The sequence below is a fragment of the Mirounga leonina genome, unplaced genomic scaffold, assembly GCF_011800145.1.
Source record: "Mirounga leonina isolate KUSES-001 unplaced genomic scaffold, KU_Mleo_1.0 Mir_200, whole genome shotgun sequence".
Classification (NCBI taxonomy): Eukaryota; Metazoa; Chordata; class Mammalia; order Carnivora; family Phocidae; genus Mirounga; species Mirounga leonina.
In genome coordinates this window covers 9,559,034-9,580,614 of record NW_023270503.1, presented here as the reverse complement: position 1 = coordinate 9,580,614, position 21,581 = coordinate 9,559,034, and the positions used below count along the sequence as shown (strand labels likewise).

At 51.7% G+C, this 21,581-nt stretch overlaps 2 protein-coding genes across 2 annotated transcripts; one reads left to right on the top strand and one right to left on the bottom strand.

Moving 5' to 3' along the window:
* Nucleotides 1-2,546: 2,546 nt before the first annotated feature.
* NLE1 (notchless homolog 1) lies at nt 2,547-11,122 on the top strand. The gene is made up of 13 exons (XM_035026577.1): nt 2,547-2,589; nt 2,708-2,857; nt 4,006-4,223; nt 4,805-4,884; nt 5,693-5,769; nt 5,942-6,039; nt 6,354-6,546; nt 7,022-7,157; nt 7,309-7,355; nt 8,595-8,797; nt 9,809-9,968; nt 10,083-10,153; nt 10,774-11,122. Exons 1-13 carry the CDS (start codon nt 2,569-2,571, stop codon nt 10,784-10,786), a joined length of 1,467 nt encoding a protein of 488 aa, XP_034882468.1. The 5' UTR covers nt 2,547-2,568; the 3' UTR covers nt 10,787-11,122.
* A 1,620-nt stretch (nt 11,123-12,742) lies between these two features.
* FNDC8 (fibronectin type III domain containing 8) lies at nt 12,743-20,977 on the bottom strand. The gene is made up of 4 exons (XM_035027353.1): nt 20,769-20,977; nt 15,359-15,728; nt 13,477-13,713; nt 12,743-12,895 (listed from the first exon to the last, which is right to left on the bottom strand). The coding sequence occupies exons 1-4, from the start codon at nt 20,975-20,977 to the stop codon at nt 12,743-12,745; spliced, it is 969 nt and encodes a 322-aa protein (XP_034883244.1).
* Between the last annotated feature and the right edge of the window lie 604 nt (nt 20,978-21,581).

The following is a 21,581-nucleotide window of genomic DNA, read 5'->3' as shown; positions in this document are numbered from 1 at the left end:
ACTATTTTGGCCCCTCCCCACATATATCCTCAAGCCTACCTGACCAGGGCAGAGAAGTGCACTGAAGAAAAACATAGGTGGGTCACCCACACTGGATTCTGCTCCTCGCTCTGTAACCTTGGACACAGCTATGATCTAGGAAATTTCTACTACGCCTCTGGACCCAAGGCTCAGCCCTGATGCATATTTGTCTGATGCATGTTTGTTGACTGAATAAATACATGAATGAATGTAGGGAGGGATTCCCTGCCATCACGGTGTCCTAAACCCTGAGCCCCTTTATGGGGCAAGCTCTCTGTAGCAACAAAGTCATGTGATAAAGGATCCTGCCACTGGCAGAAAACTCAAGTTCTCTGACTTTAGGTCCAAGGGATCTTAGATTCAAATCCTGATTCAGGGGCACCTGGGTGGCTCAGTTGGTTAAGCATCTGCCTTTGGCTCGGGTCATGATCCTGGGGTCCTGGGATCAGGCCCCACTTCGGGTTCCCTGCTCAGCGGGGAGCCTGCTTCTCCCTCTCCCTCTGCCTGCCACTCTCCCAGCTTGTGCGCACTCTCTCTCTTTCTCTCTGTGTCAAATAAATAAATAAAATCTTAGAAAACAAAACAATACAAAAAAAAAATCCTGATTCAGTAATTCACACCCCAACCAATTCTTAAGCATCTACTATGTACCAGGAAGTGTGAATGACAGTGGAAGCCAAGACCACTTGTGAGGACAAAAATTTGTGTCTATTTTGTTCACTTACATATTTCAAGTGGCTATCAAAGCGTGTACACAAGGGCTCAACAATATCTATTGAATGAATGGATGAAATCATTCCATGATCTGTGATTTCTAAATACAAAGAATACCAGGATATTTTGAAAAAACACATAATGGGGAAACAAAATTGTTTCAGAGAAGGTTTCCTGAGTAAATGATTACATGAGTTAATACATGCAGAGTTCCTAGAACAATGTCTGGCAGAGACATTTGCTGAACGAATGCATGCATATTTCAGGCAAGACCTGAAGAATGAGGAATTGTTCCTGTCTTCGTCTGCTTGGGCTGCTGTAAGAAAACACCACAGGCGGAATGGCTGGAATAAGTGAAATTTTTGAAAAATAAGCGTATTTTTTCACAGTTCTGGAGTCTAGAAGTTTAAGATAAAGGTACCATCAACATTAGTTTCTGGTGAGGCTTCTCTTCCTGGCTTATAGATGGCCACATTTTCACTGTCTTCACATGGCCTCTTTTCTGTGTGAGGAGGAGGCATGGGGCAGAGAGAGAGGGGGAAAGAGAGAGAGCGGGAGAGATGTAAGAGATATCTCTTATAGGGACACCAATCCTATCGGACTAGGGCTCCACTCTTATGACCTCATTTAGTCTTTATTACTCCCATATAGGCTCTATCTCCAAATACAGCGACCCTGGGGGTTAGGGCTTCAACCTACGAATTTGGGGAGGGGGGGATACAATTCAATCCATAAGAGTTCCAGACAAAGAAATCTGCAAGTACAAAGGCACTGATGCAAGAAGGTTCATGCCTTGGAAGAACTAAGAAAAAGCCAGAAGAATTCGATCTTAAAGAGAGAGGAGTGGCTGAACAGGTAAGTAAGGTTGAGTGGAGCATCATAAGGAGTTTGACCTTTGTCCTGCTTATAATGGGAGCCACTGTAGAGTTTTAGGGTGGACAGTGACATACCTGATCTTTTGTTTGAAAACATCACCCTGGTTGCAGTGTGGAGGATGCTCAGGAAGATGCAAGAGTGGAAACAGGGAGGCGAGTGAAGAGGCTGTTGTATGCAATCACGGTGACTCAGGCCAGAGTGTGAGAGAGGAGATGGGGAGACAGATTCGGGACAGGTTAAGGAGGCCATATTGACAGAACTTGAGACCCCTGGGATGTGGGCAGAGCTCCAAGGAAGATCCCAGGTTTCTGGTAAAAGCCCTCATGTTAGCCGGTCTCTGCCCCAGCTCCTCATCTGTAATGTGGGGCCAGAAGGGTTTTTGTGAGGATTAAATGAGTCACATGGGTAAAGCACTTGGAACAACGCCTAACACGTTGCTATCATTCCCATCATAGTTGCTATTGCTTTGCAGTGTTGAAAACTGTAGACACTTTTTGCTTTTGCACTCAAGAATTATGAATTGATCTGATCCATTTTAAAAAATAATAACTTCCGCCTTCAGGCCAACAAGCTCTGGTTTTGTAAGCCGCCCCTGCAAGGCTGCTGCTGCCCAGAACCAAGCCAATTCAGTCTTCCGCCATCTCCTGTCTCTGGGGAAAATCAATAAACCGATCAGAGCCTCGATTTCCCCATCTATGAAGTGGGGCAAGAATCCCTGTTCTACAGAGACAAAAGGCCGTTCGCATCCTGAACGGCACTGGGAGGGCCTGAATGGGCGACGGCCACCTGTTCCAGGAGGGGGGTATCAGAGGCGCCCACCGCCACGCCGGGCCGCGCACGGCGTGACACTTCTCCGCCGCCACACCAGAGGGCGATGTCGCGGCCTGCCGCGCCGCCCGACCCCGGGGGCGGCGCTCCGTCCCGCCGGAGTCTTTCTCCTCCACGTGGGGACGCGGGATGGCGGCGGCGGCGGCGGCGGTGGGTGTGCGTGAGTGCGGGCGGGGGCGCTCGGGTCCGGGGTCCCCGAGGCCAAAGGGAGGCGGCAGTGGGGACTTCCCGGTCGGGCGGCGTGGCTGAGCCCCGGACGCGCTTGTAGGCGCAGGACGAGGCGGCGGCGCGCGACGTGCAGCGGCTGCTGGTGCAGTTCCAGGATGAGGGCGGGCAGCTGCTGGGCTCCCCGTTCGACGTGCCCGTGGACATCACCCCGGACAAGCTGCAGCTCGTGTGCAACGCGCTGCTGGCCCAGGTGAGCGGCGGCCCTGCCCTGGTCCGGCCCGCAGGGGATCAGGAGACCCAAGGTCTGGGGTTCGGGGGTCCCACTGCTCAGCGACAGTGGGTGAACGCCCCTGGCGGCTTGTCCGTGGTAGGGCCACCTACTTCGGGGGAAGAGTCAGGAGATCTAATCAGCGTGACAGCGCTTTGCGCGCCTTCAGGGTCCATCTGGGGAGAGAGACCGCATTTTGAACGCGTTGGGTGCATCGTCAAATTCCTCGACACAGCTCCGCGTTAATATCCCCATCTTACAGGGCGGCCCAGAGGCATTCAGTGATTTGTACGGTGCTACGCAGTAGGTGCTAGATTTGGAATTGGAACTCAAATGTCAGGTTAAAAACCCTTGCTCTTCTAAGCCAGGTTTATCAAAATGCTGCCCTCTGGTGGGGCTAAGGGCTTAAAAACACAGTACCTGGACCCCACCCCAGATTTACTACACCAAGACTCTGGGAGTGAAACAGAGTCTGCATTTTCTTTTCTTTCTTTCTTTTTTTTTTTTTTTAGATTTTATTTATATTTATTTGAGAGAAAGAGAGCGCACAGCAGGGAGAGGGGCAGAGGGAGAAGCAGGCTCCCTGCTGAGCAGGGAGCCTGAGGTGGGGCTCCATCCCAGGACCCCGGGATCATGACCTGAGCCGAAGGCAGACGCTTCACCGACTGAGCCATCCAGGTGTCCCCAGAGTCTGCATTTCAACCAGTTTTTTGGATGCTGCTTATACATTGTAGGGCATGGTGTGGTGGTTTAGAAAACACTGCATAATTCTGTATATGAACACTAATTCAGGACTTTAATTTTCTTTCTGAAGCACTTAGTCATTAGCAATAGGACATTGGGCTAATTACTTGTAACTGCTCTGAGCCTCAGTTTTCTCATCTGTCAAGTGGGAGTATTGATGCCTACCTCCCAGGGTTGTTGTGAGATGCAGATAAAGGATTTTAAAGTACTATGTAAGTGTCCTGCAGTTACTCTTTGAGGATAAAAAAGGCCTTGTTCAGTGGGCATGGTGGGGGGTATCCCAAACAGTGGCTGAAAAGAATAAAGCTTCACCTGCCCACAGCTCAGTGGGGAGTGCTCCTGCCTATCCTTTGATGGAGGAGTTGCCCTTTGCCATTGCCCTCCAGGAGGATCCCTTGCCACTGGCTTTCTATGTCCACGATGCCGAGATCATCTCGTCACTGGGGAAGACGCTGGAGTCACAGGCAGTGGAGACAGAGAAGGTCCTTGACATCATCTACCAGCCACAGGCCATCTTCAGGGTCCGTGCTGTGACCCGCTGCACCAGCTCTTTGGAAGGTCACAGCGAGGCGGTCATTTCTGTGGCTTTCAGCCCCACAGGAAAGTAAGGACAGCTGCAGAATTGTGGAGTGGAGTGTGGGAGTACAGCCTCTTGCTGGGGTGGGGAGGGTACCCCAAGTTACAATCAATAGGACCTCAGGCTGCCTATCATAGACCTGAGCTCTGGGCACAAATTGCAGGTTAGGGACTTCCCTGGTGGGGTTTGGTCTTGAAGGACACCCACCTTGGAAGAATCCTTCCTGGACTTGATCTCAGGAGAGCTGAGCTGCGAGCTCCCTAGCTGTGTGACCCGGACAAGTCACTTTCTGACTTAATTCATCATCTGTGAAGCGGAGTTTCTTTGCGTTTTGCAATCATACTAGGATAATGAGCAGCTTCAATCCTGGTAATAGCTGTGGCCATTCCTTTTAGAAAAGGAAGAGGAGAGAAATGGCTGCCTGGGGTCTTCTCCCAGATGGGATCAGTGTTACATTTCTCCTCAGGGGAGAGAGAAAAGCCCAGCCCCAGATTCTATGCCCAGAAGACAATTGAATAGGCGGCAGAAACGCACATGTGCAGTGTTCTGGTGCAGGCCCGACCCCTTGGCCCCACTGCAGAGGTCAGGTGGCCTCTCTTCTTCCCCAGGTACCTGGCCAGTGGCTCCGGAGACACCACTGTGCGCTTCTGGGATCTCAGCACCGAGACACCACATTTCACGTGCCAGGGTCAGTACGCACTTAGCTCTGTAGGGGGACTTAACCCAGTGGCGGATGTGCAATCATTTACTCAGCCCTTTAGTTCCTGAGGAGGTCCAGAACCCATTCAGCCCCTTCATGGCCAGTTAGCAGCGGCCTGTTTCTAGGTAGAGACCGCACCTTTGAGCAGGCTACATACAAACTGGACCAGAGAGTTCAGTGTGGGGTTGTGGGTTGTGCTGACGGCTGGTAGCAAGGAGAATCTGGATTTTGACGGCTGGTAGCAAGGAGAACCTGACTTAAATCCAGCCTCGACCACAGTGGTTCTTAAACTTGAGCACTTGACCATGCATCAGAATCACCTGGGAGGCTTGTTAACATACAGATTGCTGGGCCCCACCCCTAGAGTTTTGGTCTCCTTAGTTCTGAGATGCAGCCTGAGAATGTGCATGTCAAGTTCCCAGCTGGTGCTGATGCTTCTGGCCGAGTGATCTCGTGTATGTAGGGCGTGCTCCCCAAGCTTCAGTTTTATCATCTGAAAAATTGGGAGTCGTTCTTGCTCCATACTTTAGAGCTATCATGAGAATTATAAGGGATGACGTGTGCAAACTCTTTATACCATGTATCGTGTAAGGAATTATTAGAAAGTAGAAGTATTATCTGTGCAGCAGGATGCATGGCTTTAGCACTTGGGATAGAGTTTGCCTAGAAAGCCTCATCTCTCCTTTGGTTCGACTGCTCATTTATTCAGGGACTAGTTGAGAAGTGCCAGGCACTGCTAGGCACTGAGAATAAAGACAGATGTGCTCCCTCCTTTCTCCCTCCCCTGCTTTTCTAGGACACAGACACTGGGTGCTTAGCATATCCTGGTCCCCAGATGGCAAGAAGCTGGCCTCAGGCTGCAAGAATGGCCAGGTAGGTGGTGGTCAGCGTAACTAGGCAGGGACTCTGGGCTCCCTTCCTAGGAGTTGGGTCAGATCAGGTTCTGGGGTCTTTAGGGAAGGATGGGTTGGGGCCAGTGGGCGGGGACCTGTGGTGGCCCAAGGACAGTTCAGGGAGGGTTATTGAGTAAGCTTCTGTCCTTCAGATTCTCCTGTGGGACCCAGGCACAGGGAAGCAGGTGGGCAGGGCCCTTGCTGGCCACAGCAAGTGGATCACAGGCCTGAGCTGGGAGCCCCTCCATGCGTAAGTGACACTGACGGAGCTGCGGGGGAATGAGGCGCTAGGGGCTCAAAACTGTCCTCTCCCCTGCTGAGGGGGCGAGATGGCCAGCCTGACCAACAGGCATGGTATGGCAGGCAGTGGGGCAAGTCTTCCAAGCGTGTGTTGCTGCTTGAGAGGGGGCTGCTCATCATGGGGCCTGAGAGCTGCCTTGCAATGCAGCTTGATCTTGGGGTCAGGAAGCCTTCGCGTCATTGTCCCTGGCCCTTGAGCTGAGCATGGCGACGTGCTATGGGCATTGCCAGGTCGGAAGTGAGGTCACATCTCCCCCTCTCCAGGAACCCAGCGTGCCGCTATGTGGCCAGCAGCTCCAAGGATGGCAGCGTGCGGGTCTGGGATACGACTGCGGGCCGCTGTGAGCGCATCCTCACCGGGCACACGCAGTCAGTCACCTGTCTCCGGTGGGGAGGGGACGGGCTTCTCTACTCTGCCTCCCAGGACCGCACCATCAAAGTCTGGAGGGCTCATGATGTAAGAGCCGGGAGGGTCCAGAACCCAAGCCTGGGGGAATCTCAGGCCACGGGATGCTGGGGCTGGAAGGCAGGTTGGCCAGTGGGTCCTGGGATCCAGGTCGGGGAGGCGCTTCGGGAACGGTGGGTCCCGTGGTTGGTGCTGCATGGTAGTGGAGGTTCCAGTGTTCATTAGCACAGGCCGGACGTTCCTACTCTAGGAAGCCTGTTAGCTTTATGGAACCTGCTGTACCCCAGAGTTACTTGCCAGGAGCCAGTGTATTCCCACACACTTCACTTCCTTCCCATGAAACATGCTCATTTTAGACATGAGGAGAGACTTGAGCCCAGAGGGGTGATTCGATTAAGATCACAATGAACGAGGGTCCTGATTCCGAGTCCCGCATCACTGTCTTCTGGGGCTAACCTGGGGGTACCGGATCCCTAGGGTGGAGAGTGGGGTGGGAGTGTGTCTGACCTGACTCCCTCTGCCCTAGGGTGTGCTGTGCCGGACTCTGCAAGGCCATGGCCACTGGGTGAATACCATGGCACTCAGCACGGACTACGCCCTGCGTACAGGCGCCTTTGAGCCAGCCGAGGCCTCGATTAATGCCCAAGACCTCCAAGGGGCCTGTGAGTGGGCGGGAGAGGGCTGCCTGGGAAGGAGCCGCTTCTCTGGCTTAATGTGTGAGATTTGGACCTCGGCCGGGGTGTTTGCTATTGGCGTGGGATTTTCTAATCGGCCCCCTCATCTCCTCCTCTCCCCTCTGGTACCCGGCCACAGTGCAGGAGCTGAAGGATGGGGCTCTGAGGCGATACAATCTGGTGCGGGTGAGTATGTGCCAGCCGCCAGCATGCCCAGCTCTGTACTTGTCCCCCACTGGTCCCTGAAACACTGCAGATACCCAGGCCCCTCCCCCCTTTCCTTTTCCAGAAAGTTCTTCGTGATAATCCTAGTTTACACTCCTAAAACCTTAACACATAGGGATCATTTTAATCATTTTGTTTCATTTATTTGCTTATCTATTTATTGCATTTTCTCTTTATTTTTTTTTTTAAGATTTATTTGAGAGAGAGAGTGCAAGCATGAGCAGGGGGAGGAGTGGAGAGGGAGAGAGAGAGAATCTCAGGTAGTCTTGCTGAACATGGAGCCTGACTCGGGGCTTGATCTCATAACCCCGAGGTCATGACCTGAGCTGAAACCGAGAGCTGGACGCTCAACCAACTCAGCCCACTGCCCCTCTTTAAAGTAACACATTTAAGGGCACCTGGGTGGCTCAGTCAGTTAAGCAACTGCCTTCGGTTCAGGTCATGATCCCGGAGTCCCGGGATCGAGTCCCGCATCGGGCTCCCTGCTCAGCGGGAAGCCTGCTTCTCCCTCTGACCTTCCCCCTTCTTGTGCTCTCTCATAAATAAATGAATGAATCTTAAAAAAAAAAAAAAAAGGTAACACATTTATGTGGTCCAAGGACCAAAGAACACAAAAAGGTAGATAGTGAAAAAGTCTCGCGTCTCTGTTGCCCTTCCATTCCTTCTGGAAGCACCATGTGCTACTAGTATCCTGTGTTTCCTTCCAGAGACTTCATACATACACATGCATACAAACCCACATATAAAATCCTTTTTTCTTTTGAGAGAGAGAGAGGGAAGGGGGTGGTTTGCAGAGGAGAGAGAGAATCTTAAGCAGGCTCCACGCCCAGCACAGACCCATCTCAGGGCTCAATTCTACGACCCTGAGATCATGACCTGAGCCGAAATCAAGAGTCAAACGCTTAACCAACTGAACCATCCAGGCGCCCCAGTCCTTCCCTTTTTTAACACACTATTCTGTACCTTGCTTTTTCTTGTAATTGTGTACAATGATTAGAAACCATTCCATGTGCATAAAGCTTCTTTTTGGGGGCAGCGACTTACCAGGGACCCCATGTGAGTTGGTAGCTGGCCAGGCCTCATTTCTCCTAGTGCCGGCCTCTGTGCTGGTGTGGGGTAATCAGTGGTGTGTTTGCTGCCGAGGTTGGGCTCTCCTGTCTGAGGCCACGTCCAACACGGTGTGCTTTCTGCCTCTCCTAGGGCCAGGGCCCAGAGAGGCTGGTGTCTGGCTCAGACGACTTCACCTTATTCCTGTGGTCCCCAGCAGAGGACAAGAAGCCCCTTGCACGGATGACGGGACACCAGGCCCTCATCAACCAGGTGCTCTTCTCCCCTGACTCCCGCATTGTCGCCAGTGCCTCCTTCGACAAGTCCGTCAAACTCTGGGATGGCAGGACGGGCAGGTGAGTGAGGGCGTGGAGAGGAAGGGCCCTAGTCCTCTGGAAGGAGCTTGGCTCTGCCACTTCCTGGCTGTGTGGCCCTCGCAAGCATCTAGACTTTCTGAGGCTTTGTTTCCTCTTTTGTAATATGCAGACCCTACCTCTCAGCTTCATTACCAGGGTTAAGTGAGATGGTATATTTAGGACTGGCAATATATGGGCACGGAAATGCTAGCTCCTTTCATATCAAAGGAGAGAAATGATCTTAAGATGGCCAGGCATGTGGCAGTATAGGTTTGAGGTGTAATTATTTCCTGGCCCTCCTCAAAGTGTGGTCTACACACCGGCAGCTGCAGCAGCATCTGGGAGCTCGATAGCAATGCAGAACCTCGGGCCCCACCCTGACCTTGTGAATCTCAGAATCTGCATTTGCATAAGGTCACCAGGTGATTCTGCTCCCGTTAAAGTTGAGAAGCACTGGTGTAATGAGGCACTGTGGCCTTGAGGTTAATGAGGTCACAGGAGAGGCAGAGGCACAGGCAAGAAGAGAACAGGGATGAGGGAGACCCTTGCTGGGGCCACATGGCAGCCCTTTTTCAAGATAGGAAACAGAGTCCCAGAGAGGCCTAATCTTGTCCAAATAGACGTAGCTGATCTGTATTGCTCTGAAAGTTCCAGGTGGGCCTGGCCCCCTTTTACTCCATGCCACCTGCCAGCAGGCACCTTGTGCTAGGGGGGTATCAGACAGATGGACTAAGCAGATGGCTCCGTTGGATTCTAAGTCATGCAAAGTTGTCCAGGTACAGAGGCCTGGCAAGAGGCACCCTAGAAGCAGCTCATTTGGAAAAGTTTTATAAAATCGTTATGACCTTGGTAATGATCACACTGGGGCAGGGGCTAGGCAGTAAGATTTTGTAAACGTTCCCCGGTAATTCTCATGGGCAGCTAAGGTTGAGAACCACTGCTGTGGGCGTAGGGGCCCCCTTCAGACATGTTTGAAGATCGAATACCCATCATCACCTTTTCCTGGCTCAGGTACCTGGCTTCCCTGCGTGGCCACGTGGCTGCTGTGTACCAGATCGCGTGGTCAGCCGATAGCCGGCTCCTGGTCAGCGGCAGCAGCGACAGCACGCTGAAGGTGTGGGATGTGAAGGCCCAGAAGCTGGCGGCGGACCTGCCAGGCCACGCAGATGAGGTATGGCTGGACCCTTGTGAGCAGAGGTGGGGTGGGTGGTGGGCTTGAAGCCTGGCCCTCCTGCCCCCCACCCTCCTCACTGACCTGGCTCCCCCAACCCCCACCTCGGGTTAGGTGTATGCTGTCGACTGGAGTCCAGATGGCCAGAGGGTGGCAAGTGGTGGCAAGGACAAATGCCTCCGGATGTGAGTGTGTGCTTGGCTCCCCTGCCGTTAAGTCGGTCACTCTTTGCATCTTTCCCTTCGGGTGGAGAATTCCAAGTGCTCTCCAGGGGCCGAAGACAGTGTGTGGTGTCAGGTTCTCTCGGTGGTTAAAAGGGAGGGCTGCGGAATTACGGGGAATATGGGAGACCCTGACAGTGCTCTCCAGGGGGCGAGCCCAGGGGCCCTTCAGCAAGAGGCAGTATGGTTCTCCGTTCCAGTCCTGGCTCTGGCTTTCACTGCGCAGTCTTAGCGTGCTTCACCTGCCTCCTGGGGGTTACCAAGCCTCGGTAGATGGGACGTTCCAAGATAGGAGGTGAACACACTTGGGAAGCTGAAGTGTGTGTACTTGTAAAGAATAGTCGTTGTTTGCCATTAGATGCCCCCGGTGGGCATCCGAGCAGCCAGGCCCTGGGATGAGGTCTTGGCTGGGGCAGGCAGCGGGCGTGTCGCCTGAGTTTGGGTAGTTAGAGCAGAGATGGTAGCCAGGCTCTTGATCACTGAGTGAACCACAAGCTCTCCCCCGTTGTGGGCTCCTGGGATGATATGGCAGCCTCCCTTTCCCAAGATGGGATCTCCATGCTGTTCCCTCCCCTTCTGCACAGATGGAGGAGATGAGAAACCCCAAGTTCTCTGGGACCCCCACCTGGACCTGCCGCTGCCAGTTGCCTGCCCTGACACAGACCCAAGGCCAGGGTGGTGACCCTGCAAATGAGCATGGCCTGCTGCCCTTGGACAGCCCCCAGTGGGGTCCCTCCCCAGAGCAGGAGAGCAGAGGTCACGGGGGACTACCAGTGAGCTCAGCCATTGGCCATCACTCTGTACCTCGCTGGTGGTGGGGGGCCAGGCAATGACTGGAGCCCTGCTGCCGCCCCTTCTTTCCTAAGTGTTCTTTTTACTCAGCGTCAGACCTGAGATTCTGTGACCAAATAAATCACTTCTGTTTTGTGTGTTCGGGTTGTCGCTCCTTGTCCTAGAATCCCAAGGCTCACTGGAGGACTATGCTGAGTCAGTTTGTCTAACCCTTCCCTCTGGGCTGCACCGAAACCCTGCTGACCCCGAAGTTGCCTTTCATCTCTTTCCCCCGTGCCTACAAGGGAGAGGCCGGTGGAGGCGGGGAAGACCGGCTGAAGCCCAGGAGAGTGGCCAGAGGAAAACCTGAGCCTGCACTGTCCAGTATGGTGGACACCAGCCACATGCGCTGTCTCTGTTTCCCTGGACGGCTAGGAATGCGGTCCTGCGACGCTAGCGTATGGCTAGGACAGCACGGATCAGACCACCTCCGTCACGGCAGGGAGCTGTGTGGGCCAGGGCTGCTCGAGGGCTGCTCTCCTCCGCGCCTCTCCCACATGGCACATCCCCCGAGGTCCCGCGGTGCGGCGAGCACTGTGCTGGGCTCTCGGGGTACAGAGCGGAAGGCGACAGCTGTCCCGGCTGTCCCGGAGCGTGCAGGGGTGAGAGCTGCAGCAGCAGGGGGTGTGGCGTGACAGGGGAAAATGGTTCTTTGGCCCAGGACGGCTTTCATGGAATGAAGGGAATCCCCACCGGATGTCCTTAGACTCTCGACCAAGATCTTGCCTTCCAAGCATCCTGCCAACACTTTCTCCTGTTTCAATGCTCAGGCGATCTGCTCAGGGTGGATTCTAAACTGTCCTTGTACGGACCGCCCAGGGCCATGGCGTTTCTAACCTCTTGTCCCTCCCCCCACCCTGCACTCATGCTCGGCTTCTCAGTCTCCACCTCGCACATCTCTGCACGGAGGCTGCACGAAGGGCAAAGGGGGGGGCACCGACTGCCGAGTGCCTACCCTGCATGGGCACTTGTCCTCCCATGAGGACACTCCCGTGAGCCTCACGGTAACTCTGCAGTCACGCTTGTAGGGTTCTCGCGTCCCTGAACCAGCCCGGGGAGCTTAAACGGTTTGTCCGTGCCCTCACATCCAGGAAAAACCAGGAGGAAATCAGACCGCACCCCCAACCTGCGCACTTCGCACCCTGTCCTTCCAGAGCTTGAATCATGTTGACACGCTACAGGCTGCCACCCCCTCTGTCCAGCATTGCTGTCTTTCCTGGTCTTTGAGTAACATTTCTTCCTCGCATGGGGACAGGGATGATGTTGGCAGAGCCCAGCAGTAGGTGGGGATAGGATCCCATTGCCCAGCCACACTTGTGTTTCATGGCCCCTACCCCCCAAACTTGGACTCCGCGCCCCGGCAGAAGCTAGGAAGGTGGATGGCAGCCCACCCCGCTGTTGGCATGAAACAAGTCGGGGTGCTAGGTGACCTGCAGTGCTTTAATGAGGGATCTGGACCCAGCCCGAATCTGGGGAGGGGGATGGATGCCTAGCAGCTGTGGGCAGTGGCGGACCTGACCTGGACTCTGGCATCTCCAGGTGAGTGGAGCTCCTAGCCTTGGCCCCAACCCAGGGGTGGAGTTTGGGGACCACCACCACCAGCCCCTGGGCGGGCTAGTCAGCAGTTCCTGGCATGGTGCTGGTGGTCCCATCTCACGATTCTGGTTCCTGAGAGCCCTGGGCTGAAGCTGAAGGTAGGTGAGGGGCTTCCTGGGGCCCTCCTTAGTAGGGAAATAGGTATTCCAGATCTTCGAGCTTCCGCATGTCCTCCAGCCCTAGGGACACGGTTTTCCTCTGGGGTTCCTTGCGCTGCACAGTGATCTGGATGGGGTTATTCTCAGGGAAGCTGTTCAAGTCAGCGGCCACGGTTGCGAACTGAAATAAAACAGAACCCCTCAGAATTCCTTCCCAGACCTGACCCTAGTTCAGCTCTTTGTTGGTCAGATGGGGTCTTGGATAGCCTTACCACCTACTCATGGGCACCCGAAACAGGTACGAACCCATGCCTTCCCTGTTGTGTGAGGTTTCCAACCCCAGAGCTATCTGTCCTCAGGCCTCCCCCCACGCCCCTGCCCACCTCCCTTCCCTTCTTTGTCCCCCTTTTGCCTCTTCCCTGTGTTCCCTCAATGCCCTTCACTCCCTGGCCTGCTCACAATTCTTAGTACTGAGTTGAAGAATCCCAAAGCTAACGGCATTGGAAGCTGGACATTACAGAGATGCTGGTGAATAGATGAGTTTGCATTCCCCAGTGGGCTCCACAGGGGCTTAATCCTTCAACTCCCAGAAGAAAGCAGCCTGGAATTCATGCTCATGCTCCCAGGCAGAAAGAGCCAGCAGGAAGAAGAGCCGTGGGGGCATCAGGGTGTCCCCAGCCTCCAAAACCCCTGGCTCAGACCTCTCTCCCTGCCGCTCCCCCACCCCCCCCCCCCCACGGGCTCTCCTCTCCCAGGGCTCACTTTGTAGGGCTTGCACCACTTCCCCACCCCAGCTGTGTTGGCTGCACGGACGGTGAGGCAGTAAGTTGTGTTAGGCTTCAGTTCCATCAGCTTGACGGTGGTGCCCAAGATCTTGTTGAAGATCCATGGGCGATTCTTTGCCTTGCGTGGCTCATTGTCATTTGTCTTGGCCACTTCCTGCAACAGGACCTGGTAGAAACTGACCTGCTGCTTGCCCAGGGCATAGGTCCAGGAAATCTAGAGGAAGAGAGCCCCCCAGGCTTTCTCAGACCTGCTCCAGGCTGTCCTCCCCTCCCTCCCACCCCCAGCCATGGGTCTGAGGGCCCCACTCCCATCCCCTGCTCCTCCCGGGGCTGAGGCAGGGCTGATGGAAGGTGTAAGGCTTCCAAGGTGTAAGGTTTCCTGGGCAACCCCACGCACCTCAGAGTGTACCCCCATCCCGTATTTCTTCTAGACTAGTTGAGAGGGCCCTTAGGGATCATCTTATCCACCTTGCTCATTGCAGATGAGGTTACAGGTTCAGAGAGGGCGAGTGGCCGGCCTGGGGTCACACAGAGTGCCAGAGCCAAAGTTCAAAACAGTAGCTCCAGAGCCCACACACTTCGGGCTACGATGGTGGTTGCCGAGCCTGGCTAAGGAGCTCAGGGAGTTTTTACAACACTGCAGATTCTTGGCCCTGCTGCCTCCTGTCTGGTCTCCATTCCCAGTTTCCCCTCCTTCTAGGCCAGTGGTTCTCAAACTTGGGTGTGTATCAGAATACCCTAGAGGACTTGATAAAATAGATTGCTGGCCCCCACAGTTTCTGATTCAGTAGGCCCGAGGTGGAGGGGACAAGAATTTAATTGCAAACATGTTGCCATATGATGCTGATGCTGTTGGTAGTCTGAGAACCACACTTTGAAAGACACTGCTCATCTGGGACTTCCAGATTTATCTTCCTAAAATACAGCTCAAGTTGCATCCACTGTTGGATATAAAGCTTTGCAAAAGCTGTTCTCTACCGCTTACGGAAAAATCTGTATAGTAGCCTAACATTGTAGGACCTCTGAAAAAATGCCTCTGGACTAACTTCGCCCCTCTCTTCCCTGTCCTGGACTCTAGATAAGTGCTATTCAACATGGGGTCCATGGGCCATCGGCACCATCTGGCAACGTTAGCAGGGCAAATTCTCAGGCCCCACCCAGACCTACTGAATCAGAATCTCTAGGGATGAGGCCCAGGAATCTCATTTTTTTTTTTAAGATTTTTTGTTTATTTATTTGAGAGAGAGAGAATGAGAGACAGCATGAGAAGGAGACGCAGAGGGAGAAGCAGACTCCCTGCCGAGCAGGGAGCCCAATGCGGGACTCGATCCAGGGACTCTGGGATCATGACCTGAGCTGAAGGCAGTCGCTTAACCAACTGAGCCACCCAGGCGCCCAGGAATCTCATTTTTAACAAGATGATTGGATCCATAGGCACAGAAAAGTTCAAGAAGCCCTGGGTTGGGACCTGGCTGTTTGCTCCCACATTTTCCCACACGTTGCTCATATCAGCCCCTCCCTGGAATGCCATTCTCCCATCCCTGGATGTTTACATCCTACCTCTGTATCCCAGCTCAAATGTTAACCAAAGCCACCAAGCTTACTCCTGCACCTGGAAGTAATGTTTCTTTCCCTCTGAGATCCCCGTGGCACTTGGTCTGAACTCTTCCTACAGCACCACACCCGTTTCCAGCTAGCACTGGAGTTCCTTACAGACAGGGCCTCTCTCCTGAGCCAGGAGCTTGAGGTCAGGATGCAGGTGGTAGGTGTCTTCACAATCCCTATGGAGCTCAGCTCAGTGCCTGGCACACGGGGGCGGCCAGGGAGCCTGCGCTGAATGCACCAAGAGGGAAACGTACCACAGCCGTGGAATCACTGACAGTGTGTTCACAGATGAAGGGTGCCTCCGGCACGTCCATGACCACAGAGGACTCTGAGGGGGTCGAGGAGGTGTCTGTGTCCAGCTCAGGGTTGTCAAGGTCCAGCAGGCCCCCAGGCGTGATTTGGGACTTCGACTGGTGGGGGCAGAGGGCCAGGTCCCTCTTTTCTGTATCCTTGCCCACCGAGGAGAAGCTGAGTTTATTCAGCTCGCTCTCCAGCATCCCTGCGAAGAAGCTGCTGTTGGGCTGGGTCACAGCCAGTTTGATGGGATTCAGCAAGGTGGATGAGATGGGGGAGATGCTGGTGTCGTCAGAACTGCATTCAGAGTCCTCCACTGGCATCGGCTTCCTGAGTGGGAGGGAGACAGGGGAGCCTGCTGAGGGAGACCACCCCGGCCCGCACAGCCGGGAAGCTCTCCGAACGCAGGCCTTGTGCCTGACTCACCAGAATCCCCAGCTGCTTCTGAATAGCTCGGAACATCCTTAGCACCCTGTAGCAGGGCATCAAACCCACCAGGGCACTTACTGAAAAATGCAGATTCCTGGTCCCTGCCCTACTTTGGGATGGGACTGGGAAAGCTGCTAAAGTATCTTTTTTTTAAAATTAATATTATGTATTCATTTGAGAGAGAGAAAGAGAGCAGAAACAGGGGGAGAGGCAGAGGCAGAGGGAGAAGGAGAAGCAGACTCCCTACTGAGCAGGGAGCCTGACATGGGGCTGGATCCCAGGACCTGGAGATCATGACCTGAGCCGAAGGCAGACGTTTAACCATCTGAGCCACCCAGGCACCGCTGCTAAAGAATCTTTAATAAGATCTTTAGACATGTCAAAAAAAAAAAAAAAAAAAGATCTTTAGACAATTCAGAGGCATGTATTTGGAGAACCACAATTTGAGAAACACCGCTCACAGCTTAAATCCTCCTTCCAAAGTGGGGTGCAAATACTCTTGGGGGAATGCCCAGCCAGTCTAGCGAGGTATGGAAAAATATCTAAAAGTATCTAAAAGAAAAATAATTAAGCTTTACTCATATTTACTTCTACTGTTTAACAGTAATTACTAATTAGATGTTCTAACATTTAACACTATTAATATGTACCATGTAAATTACCAATAATACACATAGATTTACACATATTGGGGTAGATGCTTAAAAACTTTTCCTTCAGGGGCGCCTGGGTGGCTCAGATGGTTAGGCGTCTGCCTTCGACTTGGGTCGTGGTCCCAGGGTCCTGGGATCGAGCCCCGCATCGGGCTTCCTGCTCGGCAGGAAGCCTGCTTCTCCCTCTCCCACTCCCTCTGCTTGTGTTCCTGCTCTCACTATCTCTCTCTCTGTCAAATAAATAAATAAAATCTTTTAAAAAAAATAAAAATAAAAACTTCCATCCAAATTTTGTTAAACTATGAGATATTTTAGACATACACAAGATAATCAAGAATAACACATTAGGGGCGACTGGGTGGCTCAGTCGTTAAGCATCTGCCTTCGGCTCAGGTCATGATCCCAGCGTCCTGGGATCGAGCCCCGCATCAGGCTCCCTGCTCAGCGGGAGGCCTGCTTCTCCCTCTCCCACTCCCCCTGCTTGTGTTCCCTCTCTCGCTGTGTCTCTGTCAAATAAATAAATAAAAATCTTAAAAAAAAAAACCTTATATAAAAAAAGAATAATACATTAGCGGGGACATGCCATACAGTATGATAACTATATTGTCGGGCGCCTGGGTGGCTCAGCTGGATAAGCGTCTGCCTTCGGCTCAGGTCATGATCCCAGAGTCCTGGGATTGAGCCCCGCATCAGGCTCCCTGCTCAGCGGGGTTCTGCTTCTCCCTCTCCCTCTGCCTGTCGCTCCCCCAGCTTGTGCTCGCTCTCTCTCTCTCAAATAAATAAAATCTTCAAAAAAAAAAAATACTATATTGTCTATTTGAAACTTGCTAAGAGAGCGAATCTTAAAAGTTCTTATCGCAAGAGGCAAATCTGTAACCATGTGTGGTGACGGATGGAAACAGAACTTATTGGGGCAACCACTTCACTACACATCTACCAAATCATGTTGTACATCTTACACTGATATGATGTTATATGCCAAGTGTATCTCAATAAAACTGGAAAAAAAATGAAATGAATATATGATAAAGTGAGAAAATAAAGAATGAGATATTAAGCTTCCACTTAGCCACCATCCAATTTCAGAACTACAGCCTCACCAGTATAGCTAAAGCCCGCTGGACACTTCTGTCCCCCATCTCACTTCGCATCCTCCTACTCCACGGTAACCAGTACAGCACATTTCAGATTTTGTGTGTATCATTATACATGTGTCTTTATAGATTTGTGAGCGATGTCTGCTATCCTTAAGCAACATCGACTATTATTTTGCGTATTTTAAAACTTCACATAAATAAATGGTATCATCCAATACATATTCACCAGCAGCTCGTTTTGTTTTACTCCCCATTGGTTTATTTAATTTTATTTTTTAAAGACTTCATTTTTAAGTAATCTCTGCACCCAACATGGGGCTCGAACCCACAACCCCGAGACCAAGAGTCACACACTCTGCCGACTGAGCAAGCCATGTGCTCCAACATTGTTTGTACTGACACATGTAGCTTTGGTTCAGTCATTTTAACTGTTGTACATTTTTCATTACATGGATAGTTGTATTTTTACCAGTTCTTGGCTATTACAAAGAAAAACCTTGTATGTGTTTCCTTATTTTATTTATTTATTTATTTTATTTACTGATAAAGTCCAGAATCTAAAAAGTTTGGCTTTCAAATCTTTTTTTTACCTTGACCCAAAATAAATACATATTACCTAGTATACTGAAACATACACATAAAACTAAAACATGGGACGCCTGGGTGGCTCAGTCGGTTAAGTGGCTGACTCTTGATTTCAGCTCAGATCATGATCTCAGGGTCATGGGATCGAGCCCCACATTGGGCTCTGTGCTCAGAGTGGAGTCTGCTTGTCCCTCTCCCTCCACTCCTCCCCCCACTCATGTGCGATCTCTCTCTCTATCCGTATCTCTATCTCTAAAATAAATAAATAAAATCTTAAAAAAAAAAAAACCTAAAACACATTTCACAAACCAGTACTTACTCTATGTGTGATGTGCTCTGGAATTTTTTTTTAAGTTTTATTTATTTAAATAATCTCTACACCCAATGTGGGGCTCGAACTCACAACCCCAAGATCAGAGAGTCACATACTCTTCTGACTGAGCCAGCCAGGCACCCCTGGATTTTCTATTCTTTTATTTCATTTTTATAACGCTGGTCTCCATTAACTAGAATGAGTTCCTAAGGCATTAACGGATCACAACCCATAGTTTGAAGAGCAGTGGTATAGCAAGAACAGTCACTGGGCCTTTAGGAACCAAGCACCTTGACCAAGGTCACATGGTGAATTGAAGGCAGAGTTGGAGCTAGAACCCAGATCTCCTGGGTCCCATGCTACACAGCTCCCACCTGCCTCTGGAACATTCTGGCTCCTCTCCTCTGCTTCCTACCCCATTCTGCCCCCTCCCACCCCCGGCTGCTCTGGCCAGATCCAACAACCAATATACAACCCCGGATCCCTTACTCCAGGCCTGCTTCATGGTTGATGGATGGGCTTCATGGCTGATGGATGGGCCAAATTTTTCTTGAGCTCCAGCCCCAAAGACTGCCTGCTGAGAAATCCTGATCAGCCCAAAGCTCCTAGGCTAGCCTTTGGTAAACATTGGCATAGATGACTCCCTCATCAAGGGTCTTTTGTAGGCTGAAGAGTCTGAGTATTAACAACATTTATATTTCAGGTTGTCCTAATGAATTTCTATTTTATTTATTTTTTTGAAGATTAAAAAAAAAATTTAAACCAATCTCTACACCCAATGTGAGGCTTGAATTCACAACCCCAAGGTCAAGAGTCTCATGCTCTACTGACTGAGCCAGGCAGGCGTCCCATGAATCTATTTTATATTCACTTATTCAGAACAGCAGTGCTGGGGCGCCTGGGTGGCTCAGTCAGTTAAGCATCTGACTCTTTTTTCTAAAATTTAAATTCAATTAATTAACATATAGCATATTATTAGTTTCAGAGGTAGAGTTCAGTGATTCGTCAGTCTTGTATAATACCCAGTGCTCGTTACATTACGTGGCCTCCTTAATGTCCATCACCCAACTCTTGATTTCAGCTCAGGTCATGATTTCGTGGTCGTGGGATCGAGCCCTGGGTCGGTCTCCCTGCTCAGTGGGGAGTCTGCTTGAGATTCTCTTTCTCCCTCTACCCCTCCCCAACTCATGTGTGTCCTCTCTCTAAAATAAATAAATAAATAACAAATAAATAAATAAATATTTTTAACACCCCCCCCCCCCCACAAAACAGGAGTGCTGAAATGGGCACAGAAAGCAGCTAAGCATTGAGCTATATGTTTGACAAAAATTTTTTATGATCTTCCTGACAGCCCTGCTGGATGGGTGTTAGCCCCATTTCGCAAATGAGGTACTGAAGGTCCCTGATCTTAATTAACTTGTCTACAGTCATATATCTAAGTGGTAGAACTTGGATTTGAACTTGGGCTTCTAGCCCAATATTTTCCTACCATGACATTTCCTACAAGCATCTGTTACTTTAGCCATCCCTGCTTATTTACAGGTCCCTTAGGAACTGGACGCCATATCCCTTTCAAGTAATCAAGACCAGCTACATAGTTTGTGGGGGCCCCTTCTTCAAAATTATTAAGAATTTCAAGACATTGACAGCCCCCTCTGGTTCCTCAAGGTGTCTTGTTGTAGTACAGACCGTGTCGTATTATTCTTGCTTCTCGCCTAACATCCCCCAACACACACACACACACACACCCCAGGCAGAGAGTTCCATGAAGGTAGGGGGTTTGTTTTTCAGCTCTGCATTCCCAGAACTTGACATTGGGCCAGACACCCAGCAGGTGCTCAGAGTTTTGTGGAATGAGCTAAAGAGAACCCAAAATCATAAGGAGGAACAGTAAACTTCAGGCTGAAGGCAGGCAGACTATTGGGGGGACCTAATCAGGCAGGTAAAGACAGCGAAAGGGAGGAATGAGGAAGAGGCGCCATCGGGGAGTGGAATGCGGTGTCTGAATGGGGGTGTGTGGGACTGGTGAGGACCACAGCTGGACTAAGCAGGAGGAGAAGTACTGTCCACAAAGCTCTGACGAAAACCAGGCCTTCTGGAGCAGAAGGCCTCCAAGCCTCCGAGAACTGATTTGGGATCAGGATTCCATAGTGCAACCTACACACGTGCTCTTCCTGGGGAGTCCAGGGATGGGTTGTGACAGGCCAAGGAAGCCTCATTGCTTCTTCAAGGCCCTCTCCCCGCCCCTCCACTCTGGCCTTAGAAAGGAGGAAAGGACCAGACTGTGTCTTACAGTAGATCGATGGTATCTTCCTGCAAGAAGTTAACCAAACTGCCCCTTGCGGAAAGTGGGAGTCCTTTGGTAGTGACGGTCCTGTTCATAGACTTGGGGTTTGGAAAGGGCTTCGACATTTGATCGAGTGCATTCAGAACGTTGAGGCTTTCCTTCTGCAGCATGGCCTCCTCCCCATCTCCCACTTTACATAGTGTCTCTGATGCCATCTCGTTTGTTTGGGACCACAGCCGTCACTACGCAGCTGACAGGAAGCAGAGAGAAACTGGGGGCAGTGGACCCACCCTTAGTTAGCGTGGGATGGGGGTGCAATGGGCTGACTTCATAATCATCACTGAGTGTAACAATTAGGGACCAGCCTCCCCCTTGATCTGAAGCTGCTGCTACCCAGGGCCAATGGCAGGAGTGGGGTACAAGGCACAGACTACATCACCCGTTGGGCCCCTTCCAGTTCTAATGCTCTGTGGTTACAACAGCCCTGCCTCTCTCTGAAGATCTCAAAATGCTTACCACCTGTTCCTTTCGGAGCTGCTCTGGGAAGGAGGAGCAGGGTGGTGAGAGAAGGCTCCTGGGTGCGATGGGAGGTGGCAGGGTCCCTGGGAAACAAGCGGGACTGAAATGAGTCTCTGGCAATGGGGGACTTTGTCTCTAGGATGCTGAGGCTCTATACCCAGAAATCCTAGGCAGCAAATCCCCACTATGTCGGTAGGCACAGGGAAAGTCCAGATGGCTCATGGGGCTCACAGCCCACATACAGCCAGGTTTTACGGCTAGAACTCTAAATGTGCCACATCCTCACCACAAGTGTCTTCA